The following is a 19,660-nucleotide window of genomic DNA, read 5'->3' as shown; positions in this document are numbered from 1 at the left end:
TGAGATAATGCATGAGTTCTATTATTTTGAAAGGGATGTGGGTCTATGCCATTGTATACATCTGTCAACACTTCAGGTATGCGGCTCAGTGGTGCAACACTTGTCTAGCAAGCACAAAGTTCTGAGTTCCATTTCCGGTAACAAAACAAAAAACACTGAATGGTTAACATTTGTGCACTTTAATGTAAATATATTTTTCCTCAAAGTATTAACAATTATGTCAAAATAATCATGTTGCAGGATGGAAAATGATAGAGCTATAGAAGAAAGAAGAATGGTAGAATCTTAATAACTGTTATGGGTGGGTACTTAAGAGCTTGTAAACTCTTCTTCACTTTATTTCAAATACTGTTCAAAATCTCCAAAATGAAAAGTTTTTTTTTAAATAAAATGCCATTTTAAGTTTTTGAAGAATAAATGAAGGATAGTCAGTGTGGAAGTAGAGACCATAATTAGTCCTAAGTGTAAAAAAGAAAAGAAATGAAAAAAATAGCAGGGCTTCAGTGGCAGAAGAGATTTTTTAAAAAGACCATATAGGCCTGAATGGCTGGATATACGTAGATCATGAGGGAAAGACAGGTATCAAAAATGACTTTAGTAGATAGGTAGAAAGTGTAATTTTCCTTAAGATAGGTTTCTATGAGATATACAAGGCATCAAATACATATGTAAAAACATTAGTACAAAGTTTAGAAGAGGAATAGCATTGCCTGTGGAATAGCTAATCTGGTTATCACTTCTATAATCATTTTATCCATATAAAAATTTTGAGCATAATCATAAAATTGCAAAAACTCTATTGTATATTAATGAAGTTCAATCTTAAACTGCAAATTAAAATTGTTCTTCTTTCTTTTCAGAGCCTTCTCTCATACATGATCAATACAATTTTGCTTAGCAATACATTAGTTTTATCTTAGAACTAAGTTATAAAAATACTTCGGAGAATAAAAGAGGAAAGGAGGAGAAAAACTCTTAAGATTTGACCTTTGTGTGATGACAAATGCTTGTGATCCCAGCATTCTGGGAGACTAAGGAACATTCCAAGTTTGAGTCCAGCCTGTGCTACTGCCACTTAACTAGACTGTCTTAAAAAATAAAAGAGCTAGGAATGTAGCCCAGGGCAAGGCCCTGGGTTCAATTTTCCATACTGGGAAAAAATGTTTTTTGACCACTTACTAAGTTCTTTATATATTAAATACACCACTGTTGTGAGGCAGATATTTTTTTTCTGTTTATTTTACATGAGGAAGAAAAGCAAATTGCCCGAAGTCAACAGACCCAGAACTCCAAACCTAGGGGACTTAACTCTGAAACTGGTACCCAGAACAAAACTATAACATAAATTATCTTCTCCCAATAAATAAATAACCTTCTTGTCTCATATGACTAAAAACTTCTATCACATTTTGATACTGAAGTTTCTTTTCCATTTTCAAAACTTTTCTATGTAGATATTAAATGAAAATTCAATCATTTAACTCATTCCTCTAGAGTTTGTAAATCATAAAAATACCTGCTATACCTCAACATGTTTAGCATTAGCTTTAGAAAATAATTGTGCTTTCAATCCTTGGTTTCATGGATATTACATGATTTTTTAAAGTTATTTGATATAAAATTTTTTTAAAAAAAAAAGAATAAGATTACTGTGAAACTCACGTGCACAGAATTATAAGAGAACTAGGGAATAATTCCTGGTACTGAAGACAGCATTTTAATACTCGATCATCATTGTTCTCATCACTCAATCCATCTGCAAATTTAGCAAAGATAACCATCAATACACACATAAGAAATCTGAGCATCACATGAATAATCTATTTTTGCTATTTACAAGCCAAAAGTATCAAAAAAAGTTTTAGGACTATGAAACCATTCTGTATGATACAAATGGCAAATATGTATTACGTATTTCTCCAAATCAATACACAATGAATCCTACTGTAAACTACAAATTCTGGGTGACAATGATGGGTCAGTGTAGGTTCACTGATTATAGCAAATACACTGTTCTGGTGGGGAAAGTTAATTATGAGGGAGGCTATGCATGTTTGGCAGTAGGGAGTATACAGGAAATCTTTGTACCTTTTACTTAAATTTTGTTGTGAACCCAAAACTGCTGTAAAATCTATTTAGAGAAATACATCTTTAAAACTTTTTAAACTGAAAAAAAGATAGCAAAAACAATCTTACCAACTGTAGATACAGAATTCATTCATATAGACATAGTTATATATTTAAAAAGCAGTTACTTTAGAACTAAAGTAAGATATGACTATCCACAATCTCCAAACAAAGAAAATGCAATCAGTAGGGTAAAATGTCAGTCTAGAACCTAAAAATTATGAATTCTAGTCTCAATTCAGTCACTCAGAGGTTATAAGTAAATTATATAATTATATCATTTAAAATGATCTCAGAAAAAAATAAAATTAAATAAAATGATCTGTTTAAGAGGTCTGTAAACTAAGGGACAACTGTTCTACTAGCAACAGAAGCAGTCTCTCATGTCTGCCTTTCCTTAACCACTGTAGCAATAGATTTAGAGAGGCAAAGGAAACATAGGTCCTAGGCAGAGAACACAATAATGTATTTCTAACAAATATTAATCAGCTCCTGACAAGGTATCCTCTGGCATTCTCCAAGCCTTAAAACATGTAGCAAAAGTTCATTCATTCAGTTTTTGTGCAAATAACACAAGATGTTCGAAGTAGACCAAAGATGTTTTTCACAGAGCCTTACATTATCTATCTAAGAACTCCCTAGGCTGATTTTTAATAATACGGGCTGCAGGATCACAACCCTGATCCTATTTCTGGATAAGATTCTTTGGAGCCTAGACTTAGACCAGTGGTGGAGAATCTATGGCATGTAAACTGCAGTGGGCACAAAGAGCTTCTCAGCATGAGATCCAAGTCACCCCAGCAGACAAGCATTGAGTAAGTTGTTTTTTCTAAACTAAAACCTCAATATTCAAATTTAACTGCAGTGTTGTTAACACTTTGTGATAAATAAATAGGTTTGGGGTTGCAGTTTGGGTCTCTAAAATGTTCGCCATCACTGCCCTAGACCACAGTTTAAGTTCATGGTAAGTCTCTTACACACTAAAATTCAAGGTATATTATCCAAAAAGCCTCAACCTGTTCCAGCTTGTAACCTTTTTCTCATTTTTTAGCCTATCTCATTTAATCCTCTACTTATTCAAATTGGAAAACTCATTTATTCTGCAATAAATATTTATATAGAGTCAAATTTTACAAGGTCACTGAGCTAAGCAGCTAGATATGAAAAGATGAATAAACTCTAGGAGTTCACAATCTACTAGTGAAATTTAGACAATGCATAACTATCACAGAGCATGAGACTGAGGTAGTTGATTCTCAGTTTCTTCCCTAATCAGATGACAGTGAGCAGCCACACAGAAATATATCACAGTAGCCATTTCCTTCTTTTAGCTCTAAGAGTAAATAGCATGCAAAATGGGCAACTTAAAACCATTCATAATCTTTAAACAAATTCAATTTAGCAAACAAAAGGCACTTTAAACGCTATGCATTGCTCTAAGGGAACATGATTAAGCTAATGTGTAGTATCACTTCTTCTAAGACACATGAAACTGGAAAATATACTTAAAACTACATAAGATATTAAATCATTCAATAAATATTTGTGAATAAGTACTCAAGTACATATCAAAAGTGAATAAAACAAAGACTCTTGAAATAGATCAGTGTGCTTTCCCACTTCTAAGTGTTCATCCTTGGGCAAAACAGTTAATCCTAAGAATTAAATGAGTACTATAGCAATACTAAATGCTTAAAAAGTATTGTATATTTATTATTTAACCTTAAATGGCACCTCAACTGCATCAATCTTTATTCATATTCAATACAAAAATAAACCCTAGCTAATATTCTTAATAATCTAAATAGAAATTAACCTCCCTTTATCTTTCATATTCATTGCTATAGCCCCAACACTTACAGTCTTGGACAAATACATGGCAAATAATTAAGTATAATAAAAAATACAGAAACAGTGAAACAAAAAATATCTGATGGGCATGACAGATAACTATTTTGCCCTTATTTTTACATTATTAAAAATAATCACACAAAAACCTGGAAAACTCAGAAAATTAAGAACTCATAATCCCATCAGCTAAACACCATCACTACTTATCATTTACAAATATATATGCTGGGGATTTAGCTCAGTGGTTCTGCTACCTGCCTCAAAAGCTCAAGGACCCAAATTCAATCCCCAGTACAAAAAAAAAAAAAAATTATATATGCACAATTAAACAAACCTGAGACCTTTTTTTTGTTTTTTGGTCATACTAAGATCGAACCCAGGGCCTTCACATTGAGTTATATCCTCAGTAGCCCTTGCCCATTTTTTGTGTGTGTGTATGTGCATGTGTTACTGGGGAATGAACTCAAGACTGTCTCACTGAGCCCTTTTTTTTTTTTCTCTAGCCTGTTAGGGTTTCACTAAATTGCTATACTGCCTAGTCTGAGCTGAAACTTGTTATCGTCCTGCCTCAGCCTCCCAGAGTGCTGGGGTTACAGATGTGTGTCATAATGCCTGGTTAGATTTTGTTTTTATTTAAAGCTAAGAATCATTAATGTTTTTCAAAATATTGCATTCTCTTACATGATTATAGCAATGTATCTAATTCTCCAACTGTTATTAAAGTTGTTTCCAAATTTTTGTTATATAAGTAAAGCTAACTCTGAAAATAAGGCTAAAAATATAGTCGACTAAGCTATTCAGTGACTCTTACTTTTCTCATTGCTGAAATAAAATACCAACACTCAAAGTTAAAGGAGGAAAGGTTTATTCTGGCTCACAGTTTGCACAAGTTTCAGTTTATGCAGCTGGCAGGGTGACATGGAAAAGGGACATCAAAGAGGAGAAACAGTCCATGACAAAGCAGGGCAAACAGAAGGCAGCAAAAGCAGCTTCATTCTGTCCCTTTATTTTCCATTCAGAATACCAGTCTTTTGGGTGGTGCTACCCACATCCAGGGTGGTGTACCCTTAATCCCAGCATCACACACCCTAATCCTGTGAGTTCAAGACCAGCCTGGGCTACATAGTGAGTTCCAGGGCAGTCTGAAATACATAGTGAGACCCTGTCTCAAAAAAACAAAACAAAACAAAAAAATTGCAGCTGGGATTAAAAGGAAATGTCACTGACTCCAGCTAGATTAACTGTAAGATACAGTGGTATTTTGGTTCATAAACTTATTCGTTCCACCATTCTAAAAAAGATAGCCACGTTCCTATTCATGTGGAAAAGAGTGCTGCAGTCGTATTTTGTCATCCAATGCAGAAATCACAAAGAAAAATAAAATTGTGTCAAACACAGACTTGTTTGTGAACAATATGGTTCACAAGCATTTATGAACCAAAGTATCACTATCAAATTTTCAAATCTTATTGGTGGATATGGAAGCAGTAGACAGTATAAATCCGTATTTAAAATAACATTATCTACATCTACAAATAATGCTGAGTTAGGAAGAATTTTTGAAGATATGCATATATATATATATATATACACATATATACACACACACACACACAAATTTTACACAGATAACAGTGCTGTTTCACAAAATATTTTTCTATTATATTACATAAAGTATAATAAATATAGATTTTAGGACTAAAGCACAGTTGTGCACAGAATGATGTTTTAGTCAATGACGAAATGCATATACAAAAGTGGTCCCATCAGATTACAATGGAGCTATAAAATTCCTATCCCCTCATTAAATCATAACCATCTTTACACTATAATACAAAGCATTAAGTATTCATGATTATACTGGTATAAGCATACCAACTGCACTGATAGCCATATAAAAGTATAGCACATACAAATATGTACAGTATAAAATATTTGATAATAATAAATTACTATCTTACTGGTTTACATATTTACTGTAACTTTTAATGTTATTTTAGATTATACTCCTATCTATATTTTTAAAATTTACTGTACAGCCGTATGTCAATTTACTGGTAGCAACCTCTTACATTCTACGTTTATTCTCTCTTAATTACATCAAGAAAAAAAAAAGAGGCTATGCGAGAGTGAAGGATCACTAAGGTTCCTGTAAACACACTCTACATTTGCATAATAATGAGATTACCTAACCACTCCCTTCTCAAAACTGTTTGCTGGGCCTGGTGCTGAGTGCCTATAGTCCCAGCATAGAGGATCTCCACAAGTTCAAGGCCAGCCAAATTACACAGGGAGAACCTGTCTCAAAACAAAAACAAAAACAACAAAACAACCAGAACAAGAACTACAGATATTCCTCATTTAAGGACCTATCTGTTTAACAATTCTTTGAACATAGGCCCACTGCTCAGTTTATGACTCACTGCTTGGCTTATGGCCCATTTTTTTGGTACAGTTCTCTCGTTTATAGAGCCTCAAAGTCTTTTTTGTACAGTACACCTTGTATATATGGTACTGTAATTTTTGCTGATTGTACTGTACAATACAGTACTGCATGTAAGAATTATGCTAATAAAAGCAAAGTCATCAAGTTGCAGTTTCCTTCAACCATTTCTTTGTTCTGAATATTGCAGTACATGTACTATATACAATTCCTCACTTAGTGACCTACTCTAATAAGCACTCAATCTTTACACAAGGAGTATCTACATTCCCCTCAAGTGACGCCTGACAATTTTTTAAATGGCTTTTTAAAAAACTGAGAAAAAAACAAAATTAGGAAACAGTCAGACCTTATTGTAAAAGTACCTGATTATCCCAGATTCTGACAAACCACAGGAAACTGTCTCCACAGTATACTGACTACATGCAGTGATAGTATAGAAACCTAGATCATTTACTGGTCTCATTACTCAACAATGATATTTTTATAAAAGGAATCCAAGATTCTGTCATACAGACAGGTACACATACAAAACTATGTACTATTTCTGAAATAACTGAGAAAGTCTACAAGAAGCAGAAAAATAAAAAATGAGTCCCAAAATAAGTCACAAATCACCACAATGCCCTTTCCAGTTCACATTCCAATGGATATAACTAAAAGTTTTGTACCATTTCCCTCTAATAATCTGTTAGCACCCAAAAAAGTTTTTTTTAGGAATAATACTTACAAAGTTTTTGAGAAGCAAGTTGTAATGACTGACCCCATAGCTTTTTGTCTTGGCTTTTGAGACTGTCATTGATGAAATGAACTGCAGGTATAGCTTTGTGCTGGGCGTGTTTTAGTAATTTTCCTACCTTCATTCGATCTAACTCTTGCACAACAACCCAAGGAATTATTAACACAAGTCTTTCAAAGCCTAAAAAATAATAACATTTCTTAGAATGCAACAAACATTTATTGAGCTACTAAATCAAATTTCTGTGAAGCAAAATTTTAAAGCACATAGTTCCTACCTTTAAGAAATTCACAAAAACTGAAGGATAATACATTAAAAAATAGAATTTATAAAGAGGATATAAGTCAAAAGAATGCTAAAAAAGTTACTAGAGAAAAAAGAGATTAGTAGATGTGATTTCTTCAATGAAGGTTTCTAGTGTAAACAAGTTCTCAATAACCAAATGAGTAATTTTAAATTACAATGAATACTATTAAAAAGAATGAACTTGGTGGTGCATGCCTATAATCCCAGCACTCAGGAGGCTGAGGCAGGAGGATCAACAAGAGTTTGATGCCAGATTGGTCTATACAGAGAATTCAAGACCAGCCTGAACTATCTATCTCAAAAAAACAAACAGGGCCAGGGATTTTAGCTCAGTGGTGCCATCACCGCCTCACAAGCACAAGGTCCAGAGTTCGATCCCTGGTGCCAAAAAAAAAAAAAATTCAATAAAAAAGAGTGAATGAGGCGCCAGGGATTTAGCTCAATAGTGCTACCACCCTCCTCAAAAACCCAAGGTCCCGAGTTTGATCCTCAGTATCAAAAAAAGAAAAAAACGAATGTTAGACCTAGAGTAAGTAGGATAACCTATGAAGGAATTTTCTTTTAAATTAAACCACTTATGCTTTATATATGAAAGAAAGAAATATACATAACATATAGCATACCCAAATAGAAATGTTTGTGAGAAAATACACCATATTATTAATATACAATATCAACTCAAGAAAGAAAATCAGCATCTGTAGATGTGCTTTGTAAATACCTGATATTTCTGTTGTCTTCAAAATTCTAACAAATTTGAGATGATTCATCAGGATATTTGTGTCAATAACAATAAGAAAAAGCTTTTTGTCTGAAATAGTATTTGCTAGAGAAAAAGAGTAAATTTAGGATTACACGATGTTTGATAACAGACTTGCATAATGACCAAAATCTTTATATCATAGGAACATAAAAAATTAAATTTAAAACCACTCTGTGACTTATTAACTTAACTATACAAGAGAATCACACAATTGAATGGACTCTGGGCCCCTTCAACCCAGTGTGCCAGAGGAGCCCAGCCCCACAGGTGCCAACACAGCAGTGTTCATGATTCCCCACTGCTCCCCTATCCCCCGCAACAAGGGAAAGAGGGCCTCTCTGAGGCTCCTAGATGAAAACTCAAGCCCAATGGAAAAGTGAAGAAAATCTGTGATAAAGGCACACCACAGCACTAGTTGTCCTCCACTGCCTCAGAGACATTAGAAACTCAAACCCTAAAGACCAGCTATATCTGGAAGATCAAAGTATTAACCCTGGAATTAAACCAAGGACTGGACCAGTGACAAAAATAGAAATGAGAAGGCATTTAAACAAGACACAAACACACAGACTTCCATCCCACCGAAGGTAAACTCTGGGGGAAATGAGATGGAAAAGTCTGACACCCTGAACCGACAGCACAGGAAGTAACAAAACAGATAAATGAGGCCCTAGAAAAATTCAAAACAGAAATAATTTCCCATATAACCACAGAGATAGTAAGAATGAAAGACATGATTAGAGAATCTAGAACAGAAACAGATAAAAAAATAGAGGAGCTCAGGACCATGATGGAAACCACGAATGCCCAGCATAGGAAAGAAATGGAATCCACGAAACAGATTCAAACAGACATCCAGGAAATTAAAAACTATTGAAAGCATTCACAATAGAATAAACAAATGTAAAGACAGAATTTCAGATATAGAAGATAGGATTTGCAGTCAGTGACTGTGAAAAGAGAGATCTCTTAAAAAGAGAAAGGTACCATAAGAAATCAATCCAACTCTCTTATGATGCAAAGAAGAATAATATAAGACTGATAGGAAGCCATTAAGTAGCAGGAGAAAGTTCAAATCACATAAAAAAAAAAAAATGTTCACAGAATTAATGACAGAAAACTTCCCAGGGGGGAAGAATTTGACATACATATAAGTGGGGCATTTAAGACTCCAACTAGCCATGATCAAAAAAATCTATACCTAGACATGTAATAATCAAGATCCCAGAAAACCAACAGAAGAACAAAATACTACAAAGCAGTTAGAGAAGAGAAACAAATCACATGCAAAAGAATCACAGCAGAGTTTTCAACACAAACCCTCAAGTCTAGGAAAGCCTGGAGTGAGGTATTTCAAGTACTAAAAGAAAACCTCCAACCTAGACTGATGTATCCTGAATGGACTCTGAAGCTGACAGCATCACTTTGTTGCCAAGTACATTTCCCCATAATCAATCAAGGGGATATAGGGCAGGAACCACAATCCCTTTTTGGTAGAGAGAGGTGGGGATGGAGGAGGGATGAGTACTGACAGGGGTTGGGGGAAGTCCAAGTGGGTTTAGAAGATCAGATCTGGTGTAGCAGAAACCCACATAAAAGAATCAGGTAATAGAAAACAGTAAATTGAAAATGTAAATACAAAATAGCATTATTATTTTTATAAACAGAAATCTTATAAACAGAAATCAAAATAGTGTGGTAATACTTTTGGATAATATTTATCATTATCTTCTCCCAATAGTAAAAATAACCAAAATTTTCCTGTATATGCAAACCATCAAGTGGTCTGCTTTCTATTTGATCAGTTCTTTACATAGTCAAAGTTAAAAATTATCATTAAGAGCAAGAATGAAAAGTAACTCACAACTCTGATTATTGCCTCTTGGCAAGACAGAGAAAAATATATTTCACTTCCTAATAATGTGAGATATATAAAACACAAGACATCTGTTAGACCTGATTTCTGAAGCTAAAATATAACCTTATCATTTCAAATAAGCAAATTTTAACATTTATATCTAAATATTACAAAAACTGAATGTTAAACATTAATTCTTAGAAAAGCATAAATAATAAACATTAACATGTAAGGTATACCAGCAGAAGAATGTACATCATCTTCCACCAAGTCAATTTCCATATTCATTAACTCTCCAGAAGGCGGAATCACAGTTAAATCCACACTTTTTCCTACACGTGCAGCATGAAGCTCTTCTACTATCTGCATCTAAATTGTAAAAGGCCCCAGTGAAATATTTCAGTTAATTACTTGGCAGAGTAGCAAGAGAAAAAAGCAACTGATTTCTTAATTAGGTCACTTGAGAGAGTTGGAGGGAATAAAAGCAAAATATGCAGGCAGCATGGTAAAAAGATTACAGACATAAAATATACACGTGGTTCTTATTACCTCTGTAACCTTAGGCAAGAAAACTTAACTTTAGGTCTCAGTGACTCATTTATAAAATAAGAATATTAGATATTTATATTTTGGATTTTTGTGAGGATTAAATAATATGTGAAGTTCCTTGCTTACAGCTGTATACACAGAAATCAAGTAAGTTTTGTTTTGTTGGTTTTTTTTTTTTTTGTACCAGGAATCAAAGTCAGGGCCAGGCAGGCACTATGCCACTGAGCTATATCCCCGGCCCCTCAAATAAATTAATTCTCATTACTTTCTCCTTCCATTCTCACTTCAAAGTACTTTAAGAAGTACTTTCCAATACAAATAAACCCATGTACTGATGTATTTTGATGTAAGTAAATGAAAATATAATGTAGCTTTACAGCAGAGGTGAGAAATCTATCAAGGGGTAGTGACCTACAAACAGAAAAATACAAGTGATTATCACAAATAAAAAGCTATTTTTTTAATTTAATTTATTGGTACATTCTAGGTAGACAGTACAGTTACATTCATTACTGGGATCTTGTACCTTTACATGCCAGGTCTTGGCTAATAAAAAGCTATTGATGGGCTGGAGATTTAGTTCAGTGGCACTGCACCTGCCTCAAAAGTGCAAGATCCTCAGTTTGATCCCCAGTACCGAAAAAAAAAAAAGCTACTAAGGTATGTTTTAAAAGAAAAATAAATGTTTCATGAATCTAACTTCAATTTAAGATGAAGGATCTAAAATTCTATCCAACAATTCTGTGGGGATCAATGAGGAGATTCTAACTGGGAAATGAAACAAGTGAAAAGATGAAACACTCATTTGGTCTCATTCCCACTGAATAAGAACATCATCATATTGGTGAGTAGAAAAGTGAAGCAAAACCATATTAATGTCATACTGCATTCTGGCATACATAGGCATACACATGCAAAAGCATAACATTAACTCAAAACTCAGATAATTTGTGGGCCATAAGCTCCACACTTTTTTAAAAAACAAATTAGCTTTTTATAAATATAGGAAAAAAAAAAGTACTTGGGTAAATATAAATACTTTTCCAAAAGTTTCTGAGGACTTCATAAAAACCCACATATTGATTTAATGGAGAATTACTGCTGTTTCCATATTATCGAGGTCTTCATATTCTATTTAAAAGGAAATATTTGAATTTCATTAAAAACATTCAGAGTAATAAGTGCATCAATAACCTCTTGATCAGTATCTTCAATATTTTCAGGTGACACTGAAGAACATGGTGCTTCAAAACCCTGAAATGAAAAGTAATTAAGAATGAAGTTATGAAAGTAGTTAAGAATGAAGAATATACCTAGAGTAGGGTTTTTAACACTGACACTATTAACACTTGGAGCCCAGTAATTCTTTGCTGTGGGGCCTGTCCTGTGTATAGTAGGATATTTATCAACATCCTTTGGCTCTACCTACCAGATGTCAGTAGCACTGCCCTCCCACTCACAATCTTGACAATCAAAAATGACCACAGAGAGGAGGGAAATATGAGAAGGTAACTGGAGGATTGATCTGATCAAAGTATGTTATATGTATGTATGAAAATAACACATTGAAATCCAATTATTTTGTGAAGGTGATAGGTACTAATAAAAATACATTTAAAAAATATCTCGACAGGGCTGGGGATTTAGATCAGTGGCACCACACCTGCCTCGCAAGCGCAAGGTTCTGAGTTCAATCCCCAGTTAGGGGAAGATCCTCAACCTTGTCAAATGTTCCTAAGGAGTGAAACTGTCCCAATACAAGAAACCACCCCTACAAAAGTTCCTTTGTATCAAGTCAGAAATATGGGAGAAATTCTTGAGTTGGGTAAAGGGAAGTGGGGGGAAAGGAAGGAGGGGGGAGGGAAAGAGGAGGGGGGAGAGAGAATATATTTTCCTAAAAGTACTCATTTTCTACTAATAAAAGTATGCACCACTATAAAAATAAAAAGACCCTTGGTAAAGCTAAATAAGCTGGCTTTCAGTGATAGAAAATTTTGATCCAGAAATCACTGAGTCATTTCTAAAAGTGAAAAGACAAAACAAAGGGAAGTTGAGGACTGTAAGGAGATAGGGCTGAAAAATACAGAATTGTATTATGTGTGGTTAGAACACCAAAGTTTATTTTAATTTTTTGTGTTAAATAGATTAAAATCTTTTTATAAATTCCAACTTTGCACTGGAACTTTTGCTAGTGGATGAATCCTACCTGACCCTATATACAGATAGCAGGAAGCTCAGCAAAAGCACTACTGAACCAAATCATCTAATTCCCCAAGATAATCCCAAACTCAAATATATTTTACATGAAACTGTATATGACCTCTTAAAACAAGTATACTGTTGTAGAAATATTTTACTGAAAAGTCAGCCTCCACTCTTAACTTTCCAATATCAAACTTCATGCGATATAACACACATCACACACATAGGCCAATTACAGCTGTACTATTCCATGACCATGAGATTTAGAAGCCCTCCTCCATTTGATTGTAAATCTTACTAAATATTTTGTAAGGTTTTCCTAAATTAAGAAATGTGACCCACTAGAAGTGGCACATGTCTGTAATTCCAGCACTCAGGAGGGTGGCAAGTTCAAGTCTAGCCTAGGCTACATTTTATGTTCAAGACAACACCTTTTCAGAAAGAGAAAGAGAAAAGAACAAATGTCAAGCAAGCTAGAAATTATGAAAACCTCCTGCAACTCCTCATAGTCTGTCTTCAAGTCACTACTAACTTTTGTTGTTTTTTACCACAGGCCTCTTACAGTGATTTCAATGAATTTTCTATCCCCTAAAAAATCCAAAAAAGTTCATATCAATGTGTCTGAAAACTTTTTCCTATATAAATGAAAGTCTAAGAATTTAATTATTTGCACTCCACTAAAATGATTAAATACAAAGATTGAAATAAGGCTTCTCTGAAGATGACAAAAGGGAATACCAATAATGAGAATAACAATTTTGTCTACTAAAGTGATCCTAAATGAAAAATGTGATTATCTTTCTTCTCTACTTCCAGTGGCTCTCTTCCATCTATACGATACAAATTAAAATACCAGTCCTTCCCATGAGACACAAAATCAACCACTGTCTGGACTCTGGCTTTCCACCCACCCAACTTCTTCTCCCATAGATTCACTATACATTTGGACTCTAGTTATACTGAACAGCCTAAGCACCCATATGCTTTCTTACCACACCGGCCCCGTCTGGAAAGCACTTCTCTTTCTCACTCTACATGTTCTTCAAGGCTGAGCTTAAGAATCTCTAGTAAGCCCTTCCTTAACTCAACCAGATATGTATACTAACATTACATCTAATTATTAGAGTTCTGATATTTTCTTCACTGTAATACAAATATGTACATTTACTGATCTACATCCTTCAAAATTTGAGGGTCACAATTCTCTTATCTTGAAGTCACTACTACCTAGAAATGTGCCTTATATAAAGTAGGTCTTTAAATTAATATTTGATAAACTAATGAATTTCTACCTTTAAGATTTATAAGGATTAAATGGGAAGCTGTCTTTAAAAGTAGCCTATAGGTGGTAGAACACTTGCAGATTAGATATACAGACACAGACAGAGTAGCTGATAAATTTTAAATCTCTAGAACACTAATTTGGATTAGGGGTGAGGGGCTTGCCTCTGAGAGGGGTCTGTATCAAAGGACTACAAAGCCTAAGAAACAAGTTATTTTCTCTTTAAGAAAGCATTAATAAGATTATGTAACAGGATTATTAAATCCAAGAAAAATACAATTGGTTCCCGGTAAGCACACTTATTTTAGAAATATAATTAGCTACCAAGGAATTAGTGAGTAAAACAAAATAAATATGGTATTAAGATAATTAAGATAATTATCTCCTGTCAACAGTATCTGAATATACTCAATATAAGGACAATATTTGTCTGTTGCACTAGTGTCTAGGCAAGCACTGTTTTTTGTTTCTTTGATCTTTGTCTGTAGTATTGGGGATTGAGCCTAGGGCTTCACATTTGCTAGGCAAATTTTAAATTTTGAAACAGGGTCTTGCTATGTAGCCCAGGCTGCCCTCAAACTCAAATTCTTCTGGCCTCCAACTCTAGGGTAAAGGCATGAACCACCACACCCCACTGATCCAGAGTCTAATGATTTGAAGTCAGATAATGCTATTATTAAAAGCAACAGTTTAGGGGCCAGGGATTTAGCTCAATGGTTCTGCTGCTCCCTTGCAAGTGCAAGGTCCCAAGTTCCATTGCTGGTACCAAAATAAATAAATAAATAAAAATAAAAACAGAGTTTAAGTTTCAATTCTCCTAACTAGAAATTAATCATGAAAAAATTGTTTCTCCAATCACTTAATATTCATACTATGTACCTCTTTTGGTTTGTATAATGATTGTATATAGAATTCAAAAACACAGCAAAGCTAGGCATGGTGGTTCACACCTTTAATCTCAGTGACTTGAGAAGCTGAGGCAAGAGGATCACAAGTCTGAGGCCAGCACAAGCAAAATCCTATCTCAAAAAGGACTGGAGGGGAAGGCTGAACTAGAGATGCTGCTCAGGCATGGGGGTGGGAGCTAGGGGAAAGTTCTGGAAGGGATAAGAGAAGATGAAAAACTAAAGGTGGTATAAAGGTTTTTCATACTACTCCTTAAATGCATAATACATTGGTGTCAGGAAACAATGCTACAATAATGACAAATGAACATACTAATGATTTCAAGGTCCTTTCACTCCACTTTAGAGAACTAATTATAATACACAAACTGGAGATGCTTTCCCTTTAAGGAACCAGCAAAAAGAACAAAATTCCCGCTGTGGGCCTCAAATTCATTTGAACTAAAAATACATCTCAAATTCTTCTTCCTCTTCAGTTATAATCCCACCATTTTACATAAGAATCATCTCACTATTGCCATCTATGGTCTTAAACACAGGCAGGCTTACCATCCCTGTTTCTAAGCAGCCTCTAAATTTTAGAATTTCTGATGTTCTAAAGTACTGAAAAGTTCTAAAGTACGTTTCAACAAAGTAATTTTATCACAGAAGCAAAGTTGTGAAGTTCTCAGCAGTCCATAAATGCTTTACATTTAATAATGTATTACACCATCTAGAAGCAAAACAGATGTGCCAAGTTTTCCAGCCTGGATTTCTGTTCACTTAGTCCCTCAGCCTAGAATATCCCTGCCTGCCTCATTCCATTCAACTTTGTGTTTATCTGAATAACTCCTACTCATTTCTTGTTTCTCAGTTTAAATGTGACCCCTCCAGTAAACCTTTTCTAACTAATCCAGTGTACCAAGGATATGTTAGTCCCAAGGGCAGGGGATTTAGCTCAGTGGTGCTGCACCTGCCTCACAAGCACAAGGTCCTGAGTTTGATCCCCGGTACTGGGAAAAAAAAGACTGGCCAAATCTCATGGCTTTCTACTCTATTATTAACTAATAAGTACTTTACTTATCATATTTAAGGAAATTTTCTCTGCTTCTCCTTACATAAATAAGTCTCTGAAAACAAAGACTGTCTTATTTATTTTTGTGATACTGGGGATTAAACCCAGAGCCTTTAATACATCCCAATCTTTTTATTATTTTTAAAATTTGAGACGGGATCTTGTTAAGTCGCTAAATTACCCAGATTGGAGTCAAACTTGTAATAGTACTTCCTCAGCCTCCCACAGTGCTGGACTACAGTCATACATCACTATGCCTAGCTGAGATTTTATCTTTTACTTGCAGTGCCTGACACATAGGAGCATGGAAAAAAAATGTTGAAGAATTGAACTACTCAGATTATTAACCCCTGAGGGTTCTCTAGTATGTGGGGTTAGAAAAGAGCCTAAGCGACTGTTATAGTGCTTTCTTTCCAGAGTATTATCTGTATCTGCTTCTTTGCACACAATCATACATTCCCTGCTATAACGGAACCTTGATACCTGCTATTTCTTCCTAAAAAAGGTGGAATTAAAGAAAACAAAATAGGGCCAGAGATTTAGCTCAGTGGCACCACACCTGCCTCACAAGCACAAGGTACTGAGCTCAATCCTTGGTACAGACAGACAGAAAGAAGGAAGGGAGGGAGGGAGGAAGGGAAAGAAATAATAATAGGAAAATAATAAAGAAAATAAGAAACCAAGACATATCTTCATAACTAAACTTGAAACAGTACTTCATCATTATCGTCAGTAACAGAAATAACTAAAACCTGACAATATTAAATTTTTTTTGCTAAAACAAAATTCCTCAGTTTGTATTACCTTACCTGGGTAAGGTTTTCCTTAGAACTTGAATCATTACTTTCTTGATGCTCATGATAATTTCTTCTTTTATGATCACGAACAGTCTGCTTATATGTGGAATCTAAAAGTAAATTTTCAGCTTTATGCCTGGTCAAATTTAATGAAACCTGGGATCCTTCTGGGAATTCTCTTGCTTCCTGCTTAGTCTTTACCTTATCAGAAACTAAATTGAAGACATTTTCTTCTACAAGCTTCTGGAGGGTATTACAGGATTTTACTGGGATTTTGAAGCTGATCTTTTTTCTAGAGTCAAAGGGTTCATGAATAATTTTATTGGAATTATAATCTTGAGAAAATTGATTTTTCTTACATTTACATTTTTCAGAATTGTCTCTAAATTTGTTTCTTTCTCTCTTGAGTTCTTTCATCATCTCTGTCTGAACAAGCCGATGAGGCCATTTCTTTTCCCTTGTTTGGCCTTCTACTTTAGGTTTCATATCTTTGGTAATTTTAGGATTGTTAAGGTATTTAATTCCATGGCTAAGCTTATGTGTAACATTTATCAATTTAATTTCTTTACATTTTCTATAATTTCTAGTTCCATCTGAAGTACTCTGTGAAATAAATTGATTATTATTTAAAGATGATGCTTCCTGTAGTTTAATAGGTCCTTGGGATGAAGAACTGAGTTCTGGTCTCTTTCTGGATACGTCAGTTTCTAAATTCAATCTGTAAAGCAGCACAGAAATTTAGGTTATGTTACAATTATGTAGGTTGTTTCACTGTATAATTTTTGTTAGGAATGACAGAGTGTGCTAACTCTAACATAAACAGAAATGACTTACTTTAAGAATGAAATGGAATTACTAAACCAATGATATTAGAATCACTGGTTTGCTATTTGGAAAAAAGTTCTGGCTTTATATTATACAATGTAAATTCCAAGTATACTAAATATTTAAGGATAAAATTATCATAATTGCTATACTTCTCATTAAACCTTTAATAACTGGAGGATAAAGGAATGTTTATTTGCTTAATAGAAAATTTCCTAAACTTAACAATGAGAGAATATGACTAAAGCTTTAGCATATCAAAAATGGTAAAAATTAAAACAGGTGGAAAATGATATTCACTATATATATGATTATTATATTATATATATGATATTATTCGTCTGAGAAGATAAAAAACTTGTTGAAAAATATTGAGATTCTAGGATAGGTCTTAAAATGAAAGAAAGAAAACACGAATAGTTAACTATTTGAAAAAAGAATGTGATTTTTCTAGTAATCATAGGCATGGTAATTATAACAATAATATACCTAGCAGATTATATCCCACCAATAATATACCTACCAATAATATCCTACCAAATTAGCAAAGATTGTAAAGTATCATTAAAAATTGGTAAGGAATAGGACCCTCATATGTTGCTATAGAAATGCAAAATGATAGAGGTACAAGATCCCAACAATGAATGTAACTGTACTGTATCCCTAAAATGTACCAATAAACTCAATTAAAGCTGAAAAAAAAAAAAAAAGAAATGCAAAATGATGGTACAAGTTTGTAATTTCAGTTACTTGGGAGGCTGAAGGAGGACTGGCTCAAAAAACAACAAAAAAAAATTATAAGAGAAATACAGTGATACAAGCCAGGAGTGGTGGTGCACACCTGTAATCCCAACACACAGGAGGGTAAGGCAGGAGGATCACTGTGAGTTTGAGACCAGTCTGGGCTGCATAGTGAGTTCCAGGTCAGTCTCAACTGCATAGTGAGTCCCTGTCTCAAAAAAAACAAAAACAAATACAGTGATACAGGACTTGTCTAGCACATGCAAGGTCCTGGGTTCAAAACATAGCAGAGGGTGAAAAACTGTATGACATTTCTACAAAGGAATATGAAATACAAACTGAGATCTCTTTATTTTTTTATTCATCAGTAATCCCCATTTTAGAAATCTATATCAAGGGCCAGGGATTTAGTTCAGTAGTTCCACCGCCTACCTTGCAAGCACAAGGACCTGAGTTCAATCCCCAGAACCAAAAAAAAAAGAAATCCATATCAAGGTGAAACAATCAGAGATGAGCTAAAAAATTTTAAGAGATAACTCATTTCAGGATTATTTAAATAGCACAAAAGTCAGGTGGAAAGCAACTGCTAAAATTTTGCAAATTATTTTTTAAAAGTCATAGTCATAAGAAGGAACATTATGGTCATTTCATACGATAATATAAATTAGACTAGTGAAAAGACTAAGAAATGTGTTAAAATATTATAAGCAGCCATACCTAGACGTGATAATACTATCCTGCTTATAAAAGTAGAAGCTACTTCATAGTCAGAAAGAAAGTGGAAAATTTCAATCAAATACAATCCATTAATTTATATCAATAAATCCTTCAATGCCTTCTAAGTGTCAGTCACTCTGCTAAGCACTAGAAAGGCAGTGGAGAACATATAAGAGTCCTTTGCCACTATTTAGTTTCCACCCAAGAGGGGAGAATGAAATAATAAATAAATGACTTCTCAAATAATTATATGAGAGCAAACTATAACATCTCATAGTTTTTATAGAGGCTTTACCTAAGTCTATACCTGGTCTTATTTTCTCTGATATCACTTCGTACAAAAAGACTGCCTATCATTTATCTGTTAATAAGTAACAACAGGGGCCGGGGATTTAGCTCAGCGGTTCAGTGGCCTGCCTTGCAAGAGCAAGGACCCAAGTTCAATCCCGGTACCAAAAAAAAAAAACAAAAACAAAAACAATAAGTAACAACAAAACAAAA

At 34.2% G+C, this 19,660-nt stretch overlaps 1 protein-coding gene across 4 annotated transcripts in view; it reads right to left on the bottom strand.

Moving 5' to 3' along the window:
- The window catches only part of Swt1 (SWT1 RNA endoribonuclease homolog), an 84,987-nt gene that overhangs the window by 54,319 nt on the left and 11,008 nt on the right, over nt 1–19,660 (bottom strand). For all 4 annotated transcript variants that reach the window (XR_004516656.1, XM_010631736.3, XM_010631737.3 and 1 more), the window contains exons 5-10: nt 16,889–17,594; nt 11,831–11,890; nt 10,327–10,456; nt 8,188–8,292; nt 7,152–7,340; nt 1,663–1,756 (exon numbers count right to left, since the gene is read on the bottom strand). Coding sequence is in view for 3 of the 4 variants with exons in the window: in XM_010631736.3 (XP_010630038.1) it covers nt 1,663–1,756; nt 7,152–7,340; nt 8,188–8,292; nt 10,327–10,456; nt 11,831–11,890; nt 16,889–17,594 (1,284 nt within the window). In the remaining variant the exon portion in view is untranslated. The remainder of the gene's footprint in view (nt 1–1,662; nt 1,757–7,151; nt 7,341–8,187; nt 8,293–10,326; nt 10,457–11,830; nt 11,891–16,888; nt 17,595–19,660) is intronic.

The sequence above is a fragment of the Fukomys damarensis genome, unplaced genomic scaffold, assembly GCF_012274545.1.
Source record: "Fukomys damarensis isolate Sample0158 unplaced genomic scaffold, DMR_v1.0_HiC HiC_scaffold_11, whole genome shotgun sequence".
Lineage (NCBI taxonomy): Eukaryota > Metazoa > Chordata > Mammalia > Rodentia > Bathyergidae > Fukomys > Fukomys damarensis.
This window is presented reverse-complemented; position numbering and strand designations above follow the sequence as displayed.